Source organism: Hemitrygon akajei, chromosome 15 (genome assembly GCF_048418815.1).
Source record: "Hemitrygon akajei chromosome 15, sHemAka1.3, whole genome shotgun sequence".
Lineage (NCBI taxonomy): Eukaryota > Metazoa > Chordata > Chondrichthyes > Myliobatiformes > Dasyatidae > Hemitrygon > Hemitrygon akajei.
In genome coordinates this window covers 4902386-4917385 of record NC_133138.1, presented here as the reverse complement: position 1 = coordinate 4917385, position 15000 = coordinate 4902386, and the positions used below count along the sequence as shown (strand labels likewise).

General features: G+C 50.0%; 1 protein-coding gene across 3 annotated transcripts in view; it reads left to right on the top strand.

Moving 5' to 3' along the window:
* The window catches only part of pdgfrb (platelet-derived growth factor receptor, beta polypeptide), a 143446-nt gene that overhangs the window by 106045 nt on the left and 22401 nt on the right, over positions 1-15000 (top strand). For 2 of the 3 annotated variants that reach the window (XM_073067086.1, XM_073067084.1), the window contains 4 exons: positions 2997-3605; positions 4528-4638; positions 5724-5877; positions 13615-13781. In XM_073067086.1, coding sequence (XP_072923187.1) covers positions 2997-3605; positions 4528-4638; positions 5724-5877; positions 13615-13781 — 1041 coding nt within the window. The remainder of the gene's footprint in view (positions 1-2996; positions 3606-4527; positions 4639-5723; positions 5878-13614; positions 13782-15000) is intronic. The other variant, XM_073067087.1, reaches the window with a different exon arrangement.

Here is a 15000-nt window from a genome sequence, read left to right as displayed (position 1 = left end):
GGCTTACCCATAGCCCTCTATTTTTCTAAGCTCCATGTACCTATCCAGGAGTCTCTTAAAAGACCCTATTGTATCTGCCTCCACCACTGTTGCCGGCAGCCCATTCCACACACTCACCACTCTCCATGTAAAAAAAACTTACCCCTGACATCTCCTCTGTACCTATTTCCAAGCACCTTAAAACTGTGCCCTCTTATGTTAGCCATTTCAGCCCTGGGAAAAAGCCTCTGACTGTCCGCACGATCAATGCCTCTCATCATCTTATACACCTCCATCGGGTCACCTCTCATCCTCCGTTGCTCCAAGGAGAAAAGGCCGAGTTCACTCAACCTATTCTCATAAGACATGCTCCCCAATCCAGGCAACATCCTTGTAAATCTCCTCTGCACCCTTTCTATGGTTTCCACATCCTTCCTGTAGTGAGGCGACCAGAACTGAGCACAATACTCCGAGTGGGGTCTGACCAGGGTCCTATATAGCTGCAACATTACCTCTCAGCTCTTAAACTCATTCCACAGTTATTGAAGGCCAATGCACCGTATGCCTTCTTAACCACAGAGTCAACCTGCGCTGCAGGTGATGTATATTTTGCCCTACAGATGTGCTGGTGGCAAGCATGGTTCCATCTAGTTACTGACTGTGTCTTCACTACACGACTCAGATGTGTGGCTTAGTGCCACCCAGACATGGAAGTTACATGTGCTATCACATGAAGATGTCCATAGATAACACAGCCATATTTAATTATCAGAAATAATTCATTAAAAAATTAATAAGTTGCAGGAAAAGAAGATTGAATTACCGTTATATGCCTAATCCCGCTTGGTGGCACAATAACATCAGCGCCGGACTCTGGAGTGAAGGTTCCCGAGTTCGAATCCAAGTCGGGTTGAGCGTCGAGCTGGCAACTCGGCCTCGTAAAAACAAGAATAGGTTGCTATGGAAACACCGTCATGACGGTGCCCCGATAACTCCACTGCCGAGTTAAGGGCTATTCTTCTTCTTCTATATGCCAAGTGTACTTCAAAGCATCAAAACATGCAGTGAAATGTGTCGTTTTGTAATGACCAACACAGTTCGAGGATATGTGGAGGGCATCCCAATGTCTCTGTAAACTTCTTCACCCCTTATACTCCTCCCTGTGTAAACCCTTCCCAACCTCCTATACCCCCTCTGTGTGAAAACCCCTATTCTAAACGCCTCCCTATCTCCGTAGCCTCCACCAACCCGTATGCCCCTACCTGTGTAAATCCCCCATTCTGCAGAGCTTGCTATCTCTGTAACCTCTCTGGCCACAATACCCCTCACTCTGTAAACTCTTCATTCTAAACCCCTCCTTATCTCTGTAACTTCTTCCAGCCCTTATACCCTTCTCCATGAACCCCCACCCCCATTCTGAACATGTCCCTACCTCTGTATATTCTCAGAGCCCTGTACCCCACCCCCATGAAAACACCCGTTCCAAACCCCTCCCTATCTCCATAAGCTCCTCCAGCCCCTCTCTGTGTAAACAGTGCATTCTAAACCTCTCTCTATCTCTGTAACCTCCTCCAGCCCCAAACCCCTCCCTTTGAAAACCCACCCATTCTAAATTCCTCCCTATCTCCATAAGCTCCTCCAGCCCCTCTCTGTGTAAACACTTCATTCTAAACCTCTCTCTATCTCTGTAACCTCCTCCAGCCCCTAAGTGTCTCTGTGTAAACACTTCATTCTAAACCTCTCTCTATCTCTGTAACCTCCTCCAGCCCCTCTCTGTGTAAACACTTCATTCTAAACCTCTCTCTATCTCTGTAACCTCCTCCAGCCCCTCTCTGTGTAAACACTTCATTCTAAACCTCTCTCTATCTCTGTAACCTCCTCCAGCCCCTCTCTGTGTAAACACTTCATTCTAAACCTCTCTCTATCTCTGTAACCTCCTCCAGCCCCAAACCCCTCCCTTTGAAAACCCACCCATTCTAAATTCCTCCCTATCTCTGTAAGCTCCTCCAGCCCCTCTCTGTGTAAACACTTCATTCTAAACCTCTCTCTATCTCTGTAACCTCCTCCAGCCCCAAACCCCTCCCTTTGAAAACCCACCCATTCTAAATTCCTCCCTATCTCTGTAAGCTCCTCGAGCCCCTATATCCACTCTGAGTAACCCCCCATTCTAAACCCCTCCCTATTTCTGTAACCTCGTCCACCCCTGTATCCCCAATCTGCCCCCTATCAGTGTAACCTCCTCCATCCCCTATTTCCTCTATGTGAAACTTTAGATTCTAAACCCTTCCTTATCTCTGTAACATCCTCCACCCTATACCCCTCCCTGTGTAAACCCCCCATTCTGCACACCTCCCTCTCTCCATAACCTCTTCCAGTCCCTATACCCCTCTGGGTGTAAACTCCCCCCATTCTAAATCCCACCCTACCTCCATAACCTCCTCTAGCTCATATACCCCTGTGAAAATCCCTGTTCGAAACTGCTCCCTAGCTCAGTAATGTCCTCCAGCCACTATACCCCCCATTGAGTACCCACCGTTAGCCTGCGCTTCCCTCTGCTACCCCGTACTCTAACCATCTCCATTACCTGTGCCCCACAGCCCCAGAGGCACCGGTTTCATTGTGTCCACTGCGCTGTCTTTGTGAAGTCTGTACGTTCTCCTTGTGACTCGGTGCCCCAGTTTCTCTCCCATGCCCCAGTGACTTTCAGGGTTGGATGGTCTAATCGGCCACTGGGAGCATTGACTTTAGTGTGTTGGATCTTTCAGGAAGGATGCTCGGTTCAGGGGCGTTTGGCCGGGTGTCGTTCTGAGCTCTAATCAGCATTGACTTTAGTGTGTTGGATCTTTCAGGAAGGACACTCGGTTCAGGGGCGTTTGGCCAGGTGTCATTCCGAGCTCTAATCAGCATTGACTTTAGTGTGTTGGATCTTTCAGGAAGGACGCTCGGTTCAGGGGCGTTTGGCCGGGTGTCGTTCCGAGCTCTAATCAGCATTGACTTTAGTGTGTTGGATCTTTCAGGAAGGACGCTCGGATCAGGGGCGTTTGGCCGGGTGTCGTTCCGAGCTCTAATCAGCATTGACTTTAGTGTGTTGGATCTTTCAGGAAGGACACTCGGATCAGGGGCGTTTGGCCGGGTGGCGTTCCAAGCTCTAATCAGCATTGACTTTAGTGTGTTGGATCTTTCAGGAAGGACGCTCGGATCAGGGGCGTTTGGCCGGGTGGCGTTCCAAGCTCTAATCAACATTGACTTTAGTGTGTTGGATCTTTCAGGAAGGACGCTCGGATCAGGGGCGTTTGGCCGGGTGGCGTTCCGAGCTCTAATCAGCATTGACTTTAGTGTGTTGGATCTTTCAGGAAGGACGCTCGGATCAGGGGCGTTTGGCCGGGTGGCGTTCCAAGCTCTAATCAACATTGACTTTAGTGTGTTGGATCTTTCAGGAAGGACGCTCGGATCAGGGGCGTTTGGCCGGGTGGCGTTCCGAGCTCTAATCAGCATTGACTTTAGTGTGTTGGATCTTTCAGGAAGGACGCTCGGATCAGGGGCGTTTGGCCGGGTGGTGGAAGCCACAGCTCAGGGATTGAGTCAGTCCGATTCCATCATGAAGGTTGCTGTGAAGATGTTGAAGAGTGAGTCAACGTTTCCTCATCTGGCAAGGGGAGGGAGGGGAGGGGCATGGTGTCCATTAGGAGCAGGGAACATAGAACAATACAGCACAGGGACTGGCTCTTCAGACCACGGTGTCGGTGCCGAAAACACTGTCAATTCATGTAAGTCAGTCCTACCCCCTCATGATCCATATCCCATCATTCAAGTGCCTATCTAGCAATGTCGACATTGTTCCATTTTTCAGAGCTTTTTTAAAACAGCATGCGGATTGTTCCAGTTTTTTCAGAGCCACTTTAACACAATGTCCACAATGATCATGATCCTCCATTTCCTGCACATTTCAGAAGTTTCTAAAGGTATGGAAACTGCACTGCGGCAGACAAGAAGGCTTGACAACGGTTAGTCAAAACTGCCCAAAGCATCACTGGCACCAGCCTACCCACCATGGACATCTGTAGAGAAAGGTGCTGGAAAAGGGCCAGTAACACTGTGAAGGATCCCACCCACCTTGCTCGTGGACTGTTTGTCCCACTCCCATCAGGAGCATCCACACCAGGACCACCAGACTCAAAAACAGTGACTTTCCCCAAGCAGTGAGGCTGATCGACACCTCCACCCACTAACCCACCCCTCCACACCCCCAACCATCACTACTTTATCATTTCCTGTCAGTCACCTTACAGACACTCCTGTGCCTAGTGTCACTTTATGGACATATAAACAATCTATGTGTATAAGCCATCTTATGTATTTATACTTATTGTGTTTTTTGTGCTGCATCAGATCTGGAGTAACAATTATTTTGTTCTCCTTTATGCTTGAATGCGGGAAATGACACTAAACAGTTTCGAATCTTGAAAGTCACAAGAGGATTTGAGAGAGTGTCTGGGATCATTTGAGAGGGACCATGTTCCCCCTGATCCTCTCTGTTGTGTTTTGCAGCTACTGCCAGGACCAGTGAGAAACAAGCTTTGATGTCCGAGTTGAAAATCATGAGCCACCTTGGACCTCACCTCAACATCGTCAACCTGTTGGGCGCCTGTACCAAAGGAGGTAAAATCACAATGACAGCCCCCCATTCCCACCCCCTCCCTTGTCATTAGACCAGGCTCCAGGCCGACAGGATTCACAGCTTGAATCCTGAGGCCTACTAAGCCAACCTTCGTTGGCAAAGGCCTGTAGGCCTCAGGCTCATCCTGAATCCAGGCCGGACCTTAACCAAGTTTCGGCCCAGTGCATCGGCTGGAGCCCACTGTGCACGAGAGAGGCAGCAGGCTGGTGGCTCACTTTACTGGTGACATCCCTCATCTCACTGCCCCCTTTTACATAGGGTCCAGGAGTAAGGGAGATTCCGGAATGGTTCAGTGATTGTCCCATCCCTATGCCTGGGCAGGAAATACCTTTGATACAGTATTCATCACCTATGAGGAGGAGCTGAAAATGAGGGTGAGGGAGGAGGAGGGTGAAGGTGAGGTTGAGGGTGCAGGAGGTGGTGAGAGTGCGGGTGGGGGAGGTTGAGGTTGAGGGAGGAAGTGAGCATGAGAGTGAGGTTGAGGGTGGAGGGTAAGGTGAGGGTGGAGGAGGTGAAAGTGAGGGTGGTGGAGGGGAAAATGAGGGTGAGGTTGAAGGTGGAAGAGGGGAAGGTGAGTGTGAGGGTGAGGTTGATGTTGAGGGTGGAGGGTAAGGTGAGGTTGAGGGCGGAGGAGGTGGTGAGAGTGCGGGTGGGGGAGGTTGAGGTTGAGGGAGGAAGTGAGCATGAGAGTGAGGTTGAGGGTGGAGGGTAAGGTGAGGGTGGAGGAGGTGAAAGTGAGGGTGGTGGAGGAGAAAATGAGGGTGAGGTTGAAGGTGGAAGAGGGGAAGGTGAGTGTGAAGGTGTGGTTGAGGGTGCAGGAGGAGGTGAGAGTGCGGGTGGGGGAGGTTGAGGTTGAGGGAGGAAGTGAGCATGAGAGTGAGGTTGAGGGTGGAGGGTAAGGTGAGGGTGAGGGCGGAGGAGGTGAAAGTGAGGGTGGTGGAGGGGAAAATGAGAGTGAGGTTGAAGGTGGAAGAGGGGAAGGTGAGTGTGAGGGTGAGGTTGATGTTGAGGGTGGAGGAGGGTGAGGGTTCTCCCTCAGTGACTCTCTTTCCTCTGCCCCCAATAGGACCCATCTACATCATCACCGAGTACTGTCGCCATGGCGACTTGGTGGACTACCTGTACCGCAACAAGCACAGCTTCCTACAGTTCCATGGTGAGGCAGCACGGACACCCTCAACCGGGACCTCCGACAACATGAAATTCGAGAGGATGAAGAGGTAACTTTAGTCTGCCTGAACACCGACCGAGCGGACCCTGGCTGAAAGGTCCCCAAGGCCAGAAGTGAGCTAGCAGAAATAATATGAACCAATGGGGAAAGCTACCCAATTCTCTGGTGACCCACCAGAGGCTTGTGTGTACGTGACTTCATTCCACAGACCAGGGTGATGCTTCACCACCCCGCTACCTCTCTGGTGTGGAGTTACAACGTTAGAAGTACATTGACACCCCATTCAGCATCCTGAGACTTGATGAAAGGGTCTCCAACCCCTCCTCCTCCTCTCCCTCCCTTCTCCCCTTCCTTTTCCTGGGTCAGACTCCTGGAACCTCAAAAGAACTCCTTGTCTCAAGACTTGGGGGAGTCAGGACCAGAGAACACAGTCTCAGAATAGAGATGAGGAGGAATTTCTTTAGCCAGTGGGTGGTGAATCTGTGGAATTCTTTGCTACAGATATGGTGGAGGCCAAGTCATTGGATATATTTAAAGAGGAGGTTGATAGGTTGTCTAAGGTTATGGGGAGAAGGAAGAAGAATGGAGTTGAAAGGGTTAACAAATCAGCCATGAGGGAATAGTGGGACAGAACTAATGGGCCAAATGGCAAATTTCTGTTCCTATGTCCTATGCTCCAAAGAGCTATCTTTCCCCTCGCTCCCTCCTTAGTCCATCTGTGGTGATGGTTTAGCCACAAGAGGTGTGTGTGGATCAGTGTAAGGAGAGGCGTGGACTGACTGAACAATTCTGGGAGTCAGACACACCCTCAGCCCACCGGCCAGCAGTTTCCCATCCAGTGAGTAACTGCATGGACCATTTCCTCATGCATTCTTCTGGTGTTTGTCTTGGCTCAGTCTACGGTCAGTCTGGTGTCCACCCCACCCCACCCCCCACCCACAAGTGGGCAGGTCAACCACAGAGAGGCAGACAGACAAACAGAGATGAACACTTTATATATGTGTGTATGAGAGAGAGAGAGAGAGAGAGAGACTGTGTGTCAGTGTGAGTGTGTGTTGTGTGTCTATGTGTGTGCTTTGTGTATGTGTATGAGATTGTGTGTGAGAGAGAGAGATAAAGAGATGAACAATTTGTGTGTGAGAGACAGTGTGAGATTGTGTGTGAGAGAGATTAACAGTGTGTGTGAGTGTGATATTGTGTGTGTGAAAGAGAGAGACGAACAGTGTGTGAGAGAGAAATTGTATGTGTATTTTGTGTCTGAGAAAGAAATGAGTAGTGAATGTGTGAGAAAGTGTGTGTGTGTCAGAGAGAAAGAGAAACACTGCATTGGAGAGACAGACTGCATGAGAGAAGAGACATTGTGTGCGTGTTTGGGTAATATTGTGTGTCTGAATGTGTGAAGAGACTATGTGACTGTGTGAGAGAGTGTGCAAGTGTGAGAGAGAGAAAGACTGAGTGTGACTGTGAGAGAGACTGTGAGTGTGTGTGTGAGAGAGACTGTGTGACTGAGAGAGACTGTGTGTGAGTGTGAGAGAGACTGAGTGTGTGTGAGAGAAACTGCGTGTGTTTGAGAGACTGTGAGTGTGTGTGTGAGAGAGACTGTGTGTGTGTGAGAGAGAGAGACTGTGTGTGTGAGAGAGACTGAGTGTGTGTGAGAGAAACTGCGTGTGTTTGAGAGACTGTGAGTGTGTGTGTGAGAGAGAATGTGTGTGTGCGTGAGAGAGACTGTGTGTGTGTGAGAGAGAGACTGTGAGTGTGTGTGCGAGAGACTGAGTGTGTGTGAGAGAAACTGCGTGTGTTTGAGAGACTGTGAGTGTGTGTGTGAGAGACTGTGTGTGTGTGCGTGAGAGAGACTGTGTGTGTGAGAGAGAGACTGTGTGTGTGCGTGAAAGAGACTGTGTGTGTGTGCGTGAGAGAGACTGTGTGTGTGAGAGAGAGACTGCGTGTGTTTGAGAGACTGTGAGTGTGTGTGTGAGAGAGAATGTGTGTGTGCGTGAGAGAGACTGTGTGTGTGTGAGAGAGAGACTGTGAGTGTGTGTGCGAGAGACTGAGTGTGTGTGAGAGAAACTGCGTGTGTTTGAGAGACTGTGAGTGTGTGTGTGAGAGACTGTGTGTGTGTGCGTGAGAGAGACTGTGTGTGTGAGAGAGAGACTGTGTGTGTGCGTGAAAGAGACTGTGTGTGTGTGCGTGAGAGAGACTGTGTGTGTGAGAGAGAGACTGTGTGTGTGAGAGAGACTGTGAGTGTGTGAGAGAGACTGTGAGTGTGTGTGAGAGAGACTGTGAGTGTGTGAGAGACTGTGTGTGTGCGTGAGAGAGACTGTGTGTGTGTGAGAGAGACTGTGTGTGACTGTGAGAGAGACTGTGTGTGTGCGTGAGAGAGACTGTGTGTGTGTGCATGAGAGAGACTCTGTGTGTGTGAGAGAGACTGTGTGTGTGCGTGAAAGAGACTGTGTGTGTGTGCGTGAGAGAGACTGTGTGTGTGAGAGACTGTGAGTGTGTGTGTGAGAGACTGTGAGTGTGTGAGAGAGACTGTGAGTGTGTGAGAGAGAGACTGTGAGTGTGTGTGAGAGAGACTGTGTGTGTGTGTGTGTGTGTGAGAGACTGTGAGTGTGTGTGAGAGAGTGTGAGTGTGTGTGTGAGAGACTGTGAGTGTGTGTGAGAGAGACTGTGAGTGTGTGAGAGACTGTGTGTGTGCGTGAGAGAGACTGTGTGTGTGTGAGAGAGACTGTGTGTGACTGTGAGAGAGACTGTGTGTGTGCGTGAGAGAGACTGTGTGTGTGTGCGTGAGAGAGATTGTGTGTGTGTGAGAGAGACTGTGTGTGTGCGTGAAAGAGACTGTGTGTGTGTGCGTGAGAGAGACTGTGTGTGTGTGTGAGAGAGACTGTGTGTGACTGTGAGAGAGAGACTGTGTGTGACTGTGAGAGAGACTGTGAGTGTGAGAGAGAGAGACTGAGTGTGTGTGAGAGAGACTGTGAGTGTGTGTGTGAGAGAGACTGTGAGTGTGTGTGTGAGAGACTGTGTGTGTGAGAGAGAGACTGTGTGTGTGAGAGAGAGACTGTGTGTGTGTGAGAGAGAGACTGAGTGTGTGTGAGAGAGACTGAGTGTGTGAGAGATTGTGAGTGTGTGTGAGAGAGACTGTGAGTGTGTGCGTGAGAGAGACTGTGTGTGTGAGAGAGAGACTGTGTGTGTGTGAGAGAGAGACTGAGTGTGTGAGAGACTGTGTGTGTGTGTGAGAGAGACTGTGAGTGTGTGTGTGAGAGACTGTGTGTGTGTGAGAGAGACTGTGTGTGTGAGAGAGACTGTGAGTGTGAGAGAGAGACTGTGTGTGTGTGTGTGAGAGACTGTGAGTGTGTGAGAGAGAGACTGTGAGTGTGTGTGAGAGAGACTGTGTGTGTGTGTGAGAGAGACTGTGAGTGTGTGAGAGAGAGACTGTGAGTGTGTGTGTGAGAGACTGTGAGTGTGTGTGAGAGAGACTGTGAGTGTGTGTGAGAGACTGTGAGAGTGTGTGAGAGAGACTGTGAGTGTGTGAGAGAGAGACTGTGTGTGTGAGAGAGACTGTGAGTGTGTGTGAGAGAGACTGTGTGTGTGTGAGAGAGACTGTGAGTGTGAGAGAGAGAGACTGTGTGTGTGAGAGAGAGAGACTGAGTGTGTGTGAGAGAGACTGAGTGTGTGAGAGACTGTGAGTGTGTGTGAGAGAGACTGAGTGTGTGTGTGTGAGAGACTGTGAGTGTGTGTGAGAGAGACTGTGTGTGTGTGAGAGAGAGACTGTGTGTGTGTGTGAGAGACTGTGAGTGTGTGAGAGAGAGACTGTGTGTGAGAGAGAGACTGAGTGTGTGTGAGAGAGACTGAGTGTGTGAGAGACTGTGAGTGTGTGTGAGAGAGACTGTGTGTGTGTGAAAGAGAGACTGTGAGTGTGAGAGAGAGACTGTGTGTGTGTGAGAGAGAGACTGAGTGTGTGTAAGAGAGACTGAGTGTGTGAGAGACTGTGAGTGTGTGTGAGAGAGACTGAGTGTGTGAGAGACTGTGAGTGTGTGAGAGAGACTGTGAGTGTGTGTGTGAGAGACTGTGTGTGTGCGTGTGTGTGTGAGAGAGAGACTGTGTGTGTGTGCGTGTGTGTGTGAGAGAGAGACTGAGTGTGTGTGAGAGACTGTGAGTGTGTGTGAGAGAGACTGTGTGTGTGAGAGACTGTGAGTGTGTGTGAGAGAGACTGTGTGTGTGTGAAAGAGAGACTGTGAGTGTGAGAGAGAGACTGTGTGTGTGTGAGAGAGAGACTGAGTGTGTGTAAGAGAGACTGAGTGTGTGAGAGACTGTGAGTGTGTGTGAGAGAGACTGAGTGTGTGAGAGACTGTGAGTGTGTGAGAGAGACTGTGAGTGTGTGTGTGAGAGACTGTGTGTGTGCGTGTGTGTGTGAGAGAGAGACTGTGTGTGTGTGCGTGTGTGTGTGAGAGAGAGACTGAGTGTGTGTGAGAGACTGTGAGTGTGTGTGAGAGAGACTGTGAGTGAGAGAGAGAGACTCTGTGTGTGTGTGCGTGTGTGTGTGAGAGAGACTGTGTGTGTGAGAGACTGTGAGTGTGTGTGAGAGAGACTGTGAGTGTGTGTGTGAGAGACTGTGTGTGTGTGTGAGAGAGACTGTGTGTGTGTGAGAGAGAGACTGTGAGTGTGAGAGAGAGACTGTGTGTGTGTGAGAGAGAGACTGAGTGTGTGTGAGAGAGACTGAGTGTGTGAGAGACTGTGAGTGTGTGTGAGAGAGACTGAGTGTGTGAGAGACTGTGAGTGTGTGTGAGAGAGACTGTGAGTGTGTGTGTGAGAGACTGTGTGTGACTGTGAGAGAAACTGTGAGTGTGAGAGAGAGACTCTGTGTGTGTGTGCGTGTGTGTGTGTGTGTGTGTGAGAGAGAGACTGTGTGTGACTGTGAGAGAGACTGTGAGTGTGTGTGAGAGAGTCTGTGTGTGACTGTGAGAGAAACTGTGAGTGTGAGAGAGAGACTCTGCGTGTGTGTGCGTGTGTGTGTGAGAGAGACTGAGTGTGTGTGAGAGACTGTGAGTGTGTGTGAGAGAGACTGTGTGTGTGTGTGTGAGAGAGACTGAGTGTGAGAGACTTTGTGTGTGTGTGTGAGAGAGACTGAGTGTGTGTGAGAGACTGTGAATGTGTGTGAGAGAGACTGTGTGTGACTGTGAGAGAGACTGTGAGTGTGTGTGAGAGAGTCTGTGTGTGACTGTGAGAGAAACTGTGAGTGTGAGAGAGAGACTCTGTGTGTGTGTGCGTGTGTGTGTGTGAGAGAGACTGTGTGTGTGAGAGACTGTGAGTGTGTGTGAGAGAGACTGTGTGTGTGTGAGAGAGACTGAGTGTGAGAGAGAGACTGTGTGTGTGTGTGTGAGAGAGACTGTGTGTGACTGTGAGAGAGAGACTGTGTGTGACTGTGAGAGAGACTGTGTGTGTGAGAGAGACTGTGAGTGACTGTGAGAGAGACTGTGTGTGTGTGAGAGAGACTGAGTGTGTGTGAGAGAGACTGTGAGTGTGTGTGAGAGAGACTGAGTGTGTGTGAGAGAGACTGAGTGTGTGAGAGACTGTGAGTGTGTGTGAGAGAGACTGTGAGTGTGAGAGAGAGACTGTGTGTGTGAGAGAGACTGTGAGTGTGTGTGTGAGAGAGACTGTGAGTGTGTGTGTGAGAGACTGTGTGTGTGAGAGAGAGACTGTGTGTGTGAGAGAGACTGTGAGTGTGAGAGAGAGACTGTGTGTGTGTGAGAGAGAGACTGAGTGTGTGTGAGAGAGACTGAGTGTGTGAGAGACTGTGAGTGTGTGTGAGAGAGACTGTGAGTGTGTGTGAGAGAGACTGTGAGTGTGAGAGAGAGACTGTGTGTGTGTGAGAGAGAGACTGAGTGTGTGAGAGACTGTGTGTGTGTGTGAGAGAGACTGTGAGTGTGTGTGTGAGAGACTGTGTGTGTGTGAGAGAGACTGTGTGTGTGAGAGAGACTGTGAGTGTGAGAGAGAGACTGTGTGTGTGAGAGAGACTGTGAGTGTGAGAGAGAGACTGTGAGTGTGTGAGAGAGAGACTGTGAGTGTGTGTGAGAGAGACTGTGTGTGTGTGTGAGAGAGACTGAGTGTGTGAGAGACTGTGAGTGTGTGTGAGAGAGACTGAGTGTGTGTGTGTGAGAGACTGTGAGTGTGTGTGAGAGAGACTGTGTGTGTGTGAGAGAGAGACTGTGTGTGTGTGTGAGAGACTGTGAGTGTGTGTGTGAGAGACTGTGAGTGTGTGTGAGAGAGACTGTGAGTGTGTGTGTGAGAGACTGTGAGTGTGTGTGAGAGAGACTGTGAGTGTGTGAGAGAGAGACTGTGTGTGAGAGAGAGACTGTGAGTGTGTGTGTGAGAGACTGTGAGTGTGTGTGAGAGAGACTGTGAGTGTGTGTGAGAGAGACTGTGAGTGTGTGTGTGAGAGACTGTGAGTGTGTGTGAGAGAGACTGTGAGTGTGTGTGAGAGAGACTGTGTGTGTGTGAAAGAGAGACTGTGAGTGTGAGAGAGAGACTGTGTGTGTGTGAGAGAGAGACTGAGTGTGTGTAAGAGAGACTGAGTGTGTGAGAGACTGTGAGTGTGTGTGAGAGATACTGAGTGTGTGAGAGACTGTGAGTGTGTGAGAGAGACTGTGAGTGTGTGTGTGAGAGACTGTGTGTGTGCGTGTGTGTGTGAGAGAGAGACTGTGTGTGTGTGCGTGTGTGTGTGAGAGAGAGACTGAGTGTGTGTGAGAGACTGTGAGTGTGTGTGAGAGAGACTGTGAGTGAGAGAGAGAGACTCTGTGTGTGTGCGTGTGTGTGTGAGAGAGACTGTGTGTGTGTGTGAGAGAGACTGTGAGTGTGTGTGTGAGAGACTGTGTGTGTGTGTGAGAGAGACTGTGAGTGTGTGTGTGAGAGACTGTGTGTGTGTGTGAGAGAGACTGTGTGTGTGTGAGAGAGACTGTGAGTGTGAGAGAGAGACTGTGTGTGTGTGAGAGAGAGACTGAGTGTGTGTGAGAGAGACTGAGTGTGTGAGAGACTGTGAGTGTGTGTGAGAGAGACTGAGTGTGTGAGAGACTGTGAGTGTGTGTGAGAGAGACTGTGAGTGTGTGTGTGAGAGACTGTGTGTGACTGTGAGAGAAACTGTGAGTGTGAGAGAGAGACTCTGTGTGTGTGTGCGTGTGTGTGTGAGAGACTGTGAGTGTGTGTGAGAGAGACTGTGTGTGTGTGTGTGAGAGAGACTGAGTGTGAGAGACTTTGTGTGTGTGTGTGAGAGAGACTGAGTGTGTGTGAGAGACTGTGAGTGTGTGTGAGAGAGACTGTGTGTGACTGTGAGAGAGACTGTGAGTGTGTGTGAGAGAGTCTGTGTGTGACTGTGAGAGAAACTGTGAGTGTGAGAGAGAGACTCTGTGTGTGTGTGCGTGTGTGTGTGTGAGAGAGACTGTGTGTGTGAGAGACTGTGAGTGTGTGTGAGAGAGACTGTGTGTGTGTGAGAGAGACTGAGTGTGAGAGAGAGACTGTGTGTGTGTGTGTGAGAGAGACTGTGTGTGTGAGAGACTGTGAGTGTGTGTGAGAGAGACTGTGAGTGTGTGTGTGAGAGACTGAGTGTGTGAGAGACTGTGAGTGTGTGTGAGAGAGACTGTGAGTGTGTGTGTGAGAGACTGAGTGTGTGAGAGAGAGAGTGTGTGCTAGTGTGTGACTGTGAGAGAGACTGTGAGTGTGTGTGTGAGACAGGTGAGAGGCTGTGTGTGTACCTTCTCCCTCCCTCTCACACTCAGCCCGTGTTCTCTCCCCACAGTTACGTGGCTCTCTCCTTCGACAGTGACGGGGGTTATATGGACATGAACAAGGAGGATCGGCTGGACTACACCCCCATGCTGCAGGCCCGACCCCCACCTGCCTACGCACAGATCGCCCACTCTGACTACGATGGACCCTACCTGCAAGAGAATTACACCCCCACCGGTAACTCTCTGCCCCCACTTCCCCTCCATCATCCCTTCCCCACCCTCCTCTCTCCTCCACATTCTCTCCCCTCAGCCCCTCACGCCCTCCATTCATCTCGGTCTCCAGCGTACCTCGAACCTTATTGTCTACCTGCACTGCACTCTCTGTCACTGTGACACTTTACTCTGCATTCTCTTTTTCTTTCTGCAATCTCAATGTTGGTGTACAGAATGTCTGGAAGCACACACATTTAACCCTGGCCTAATCACAGGACAATTTACAATGACCAATTAACCTACTAATCACAATGGCTTGGACTGTGGGACAAGACCGAACCATATGGTCACGGGGAGAACGGGCTAACTCCTTAGAGGCAGCTGCAGGGATTAAACCCGGGTTGTGTGTTCTGTAAAGCTTTCTGCTAACCACTATGTTACCATGCTGCCCCACGTTTTCTGGTGTTACCCCCGGGAGCAGCTCTGGCCCCGAACTCCCTCGCTCATGACACCCAGCTCCTCAAGTTTGGGCTATGACCGCCATCTACTGGCAGCCAGCCTACAGTGCATGCAACTGGAAAAGAGATGAAAGATTTAACAATTACACCATAAAACATGGGAGAAGAATTGGCCCATTCAGTCCATCGAATCTGTTCCACCATTCCATCATGGCTGATTTATTACCCCTCTCAACCCCATTCTCCTGCCTTCTCCCTGTAACTTCTGATGCCGGAACTAATCAAGAACCTATCAACCACCACCCAATGACCTGCCGTCTGTGGCAATCAATTCCACAGATTCACCACCCTCAGGGTGAAACAATTCCTCCTTATTTCTGTTCTAAAGGGATGTGTTTCTATTCTGAGGCTGTGCCCTCTGGTCCTAGACTCCCCCACCATAGAAAATATCTTCTCCATATCCACTCTATTTAGTCCTGTCAGTATTGGATAGTTTTCAATGAGATACCCCCTCATTCTTCTAAACTTCAGTGAGTACAGACCCAGAACCATCAAACGCTCCTCGTATGCTAACCCTTTCATTCCCGAGGTCATTCTGGTGAACCTGCTCTGGATCCTCTCCAATTCCGGCATATCCTTCCTTAGTTGCTGACAACCCTCCGAGTGTGGTCTGACCTATACCTTATAAAAGCTCAACATTACATCCCTGCGTTTATATTCCGATGCTCCGGAAGTGAATGCTAACATTGCATTTGCCTTCATTACCACTGACTCAACCTACAA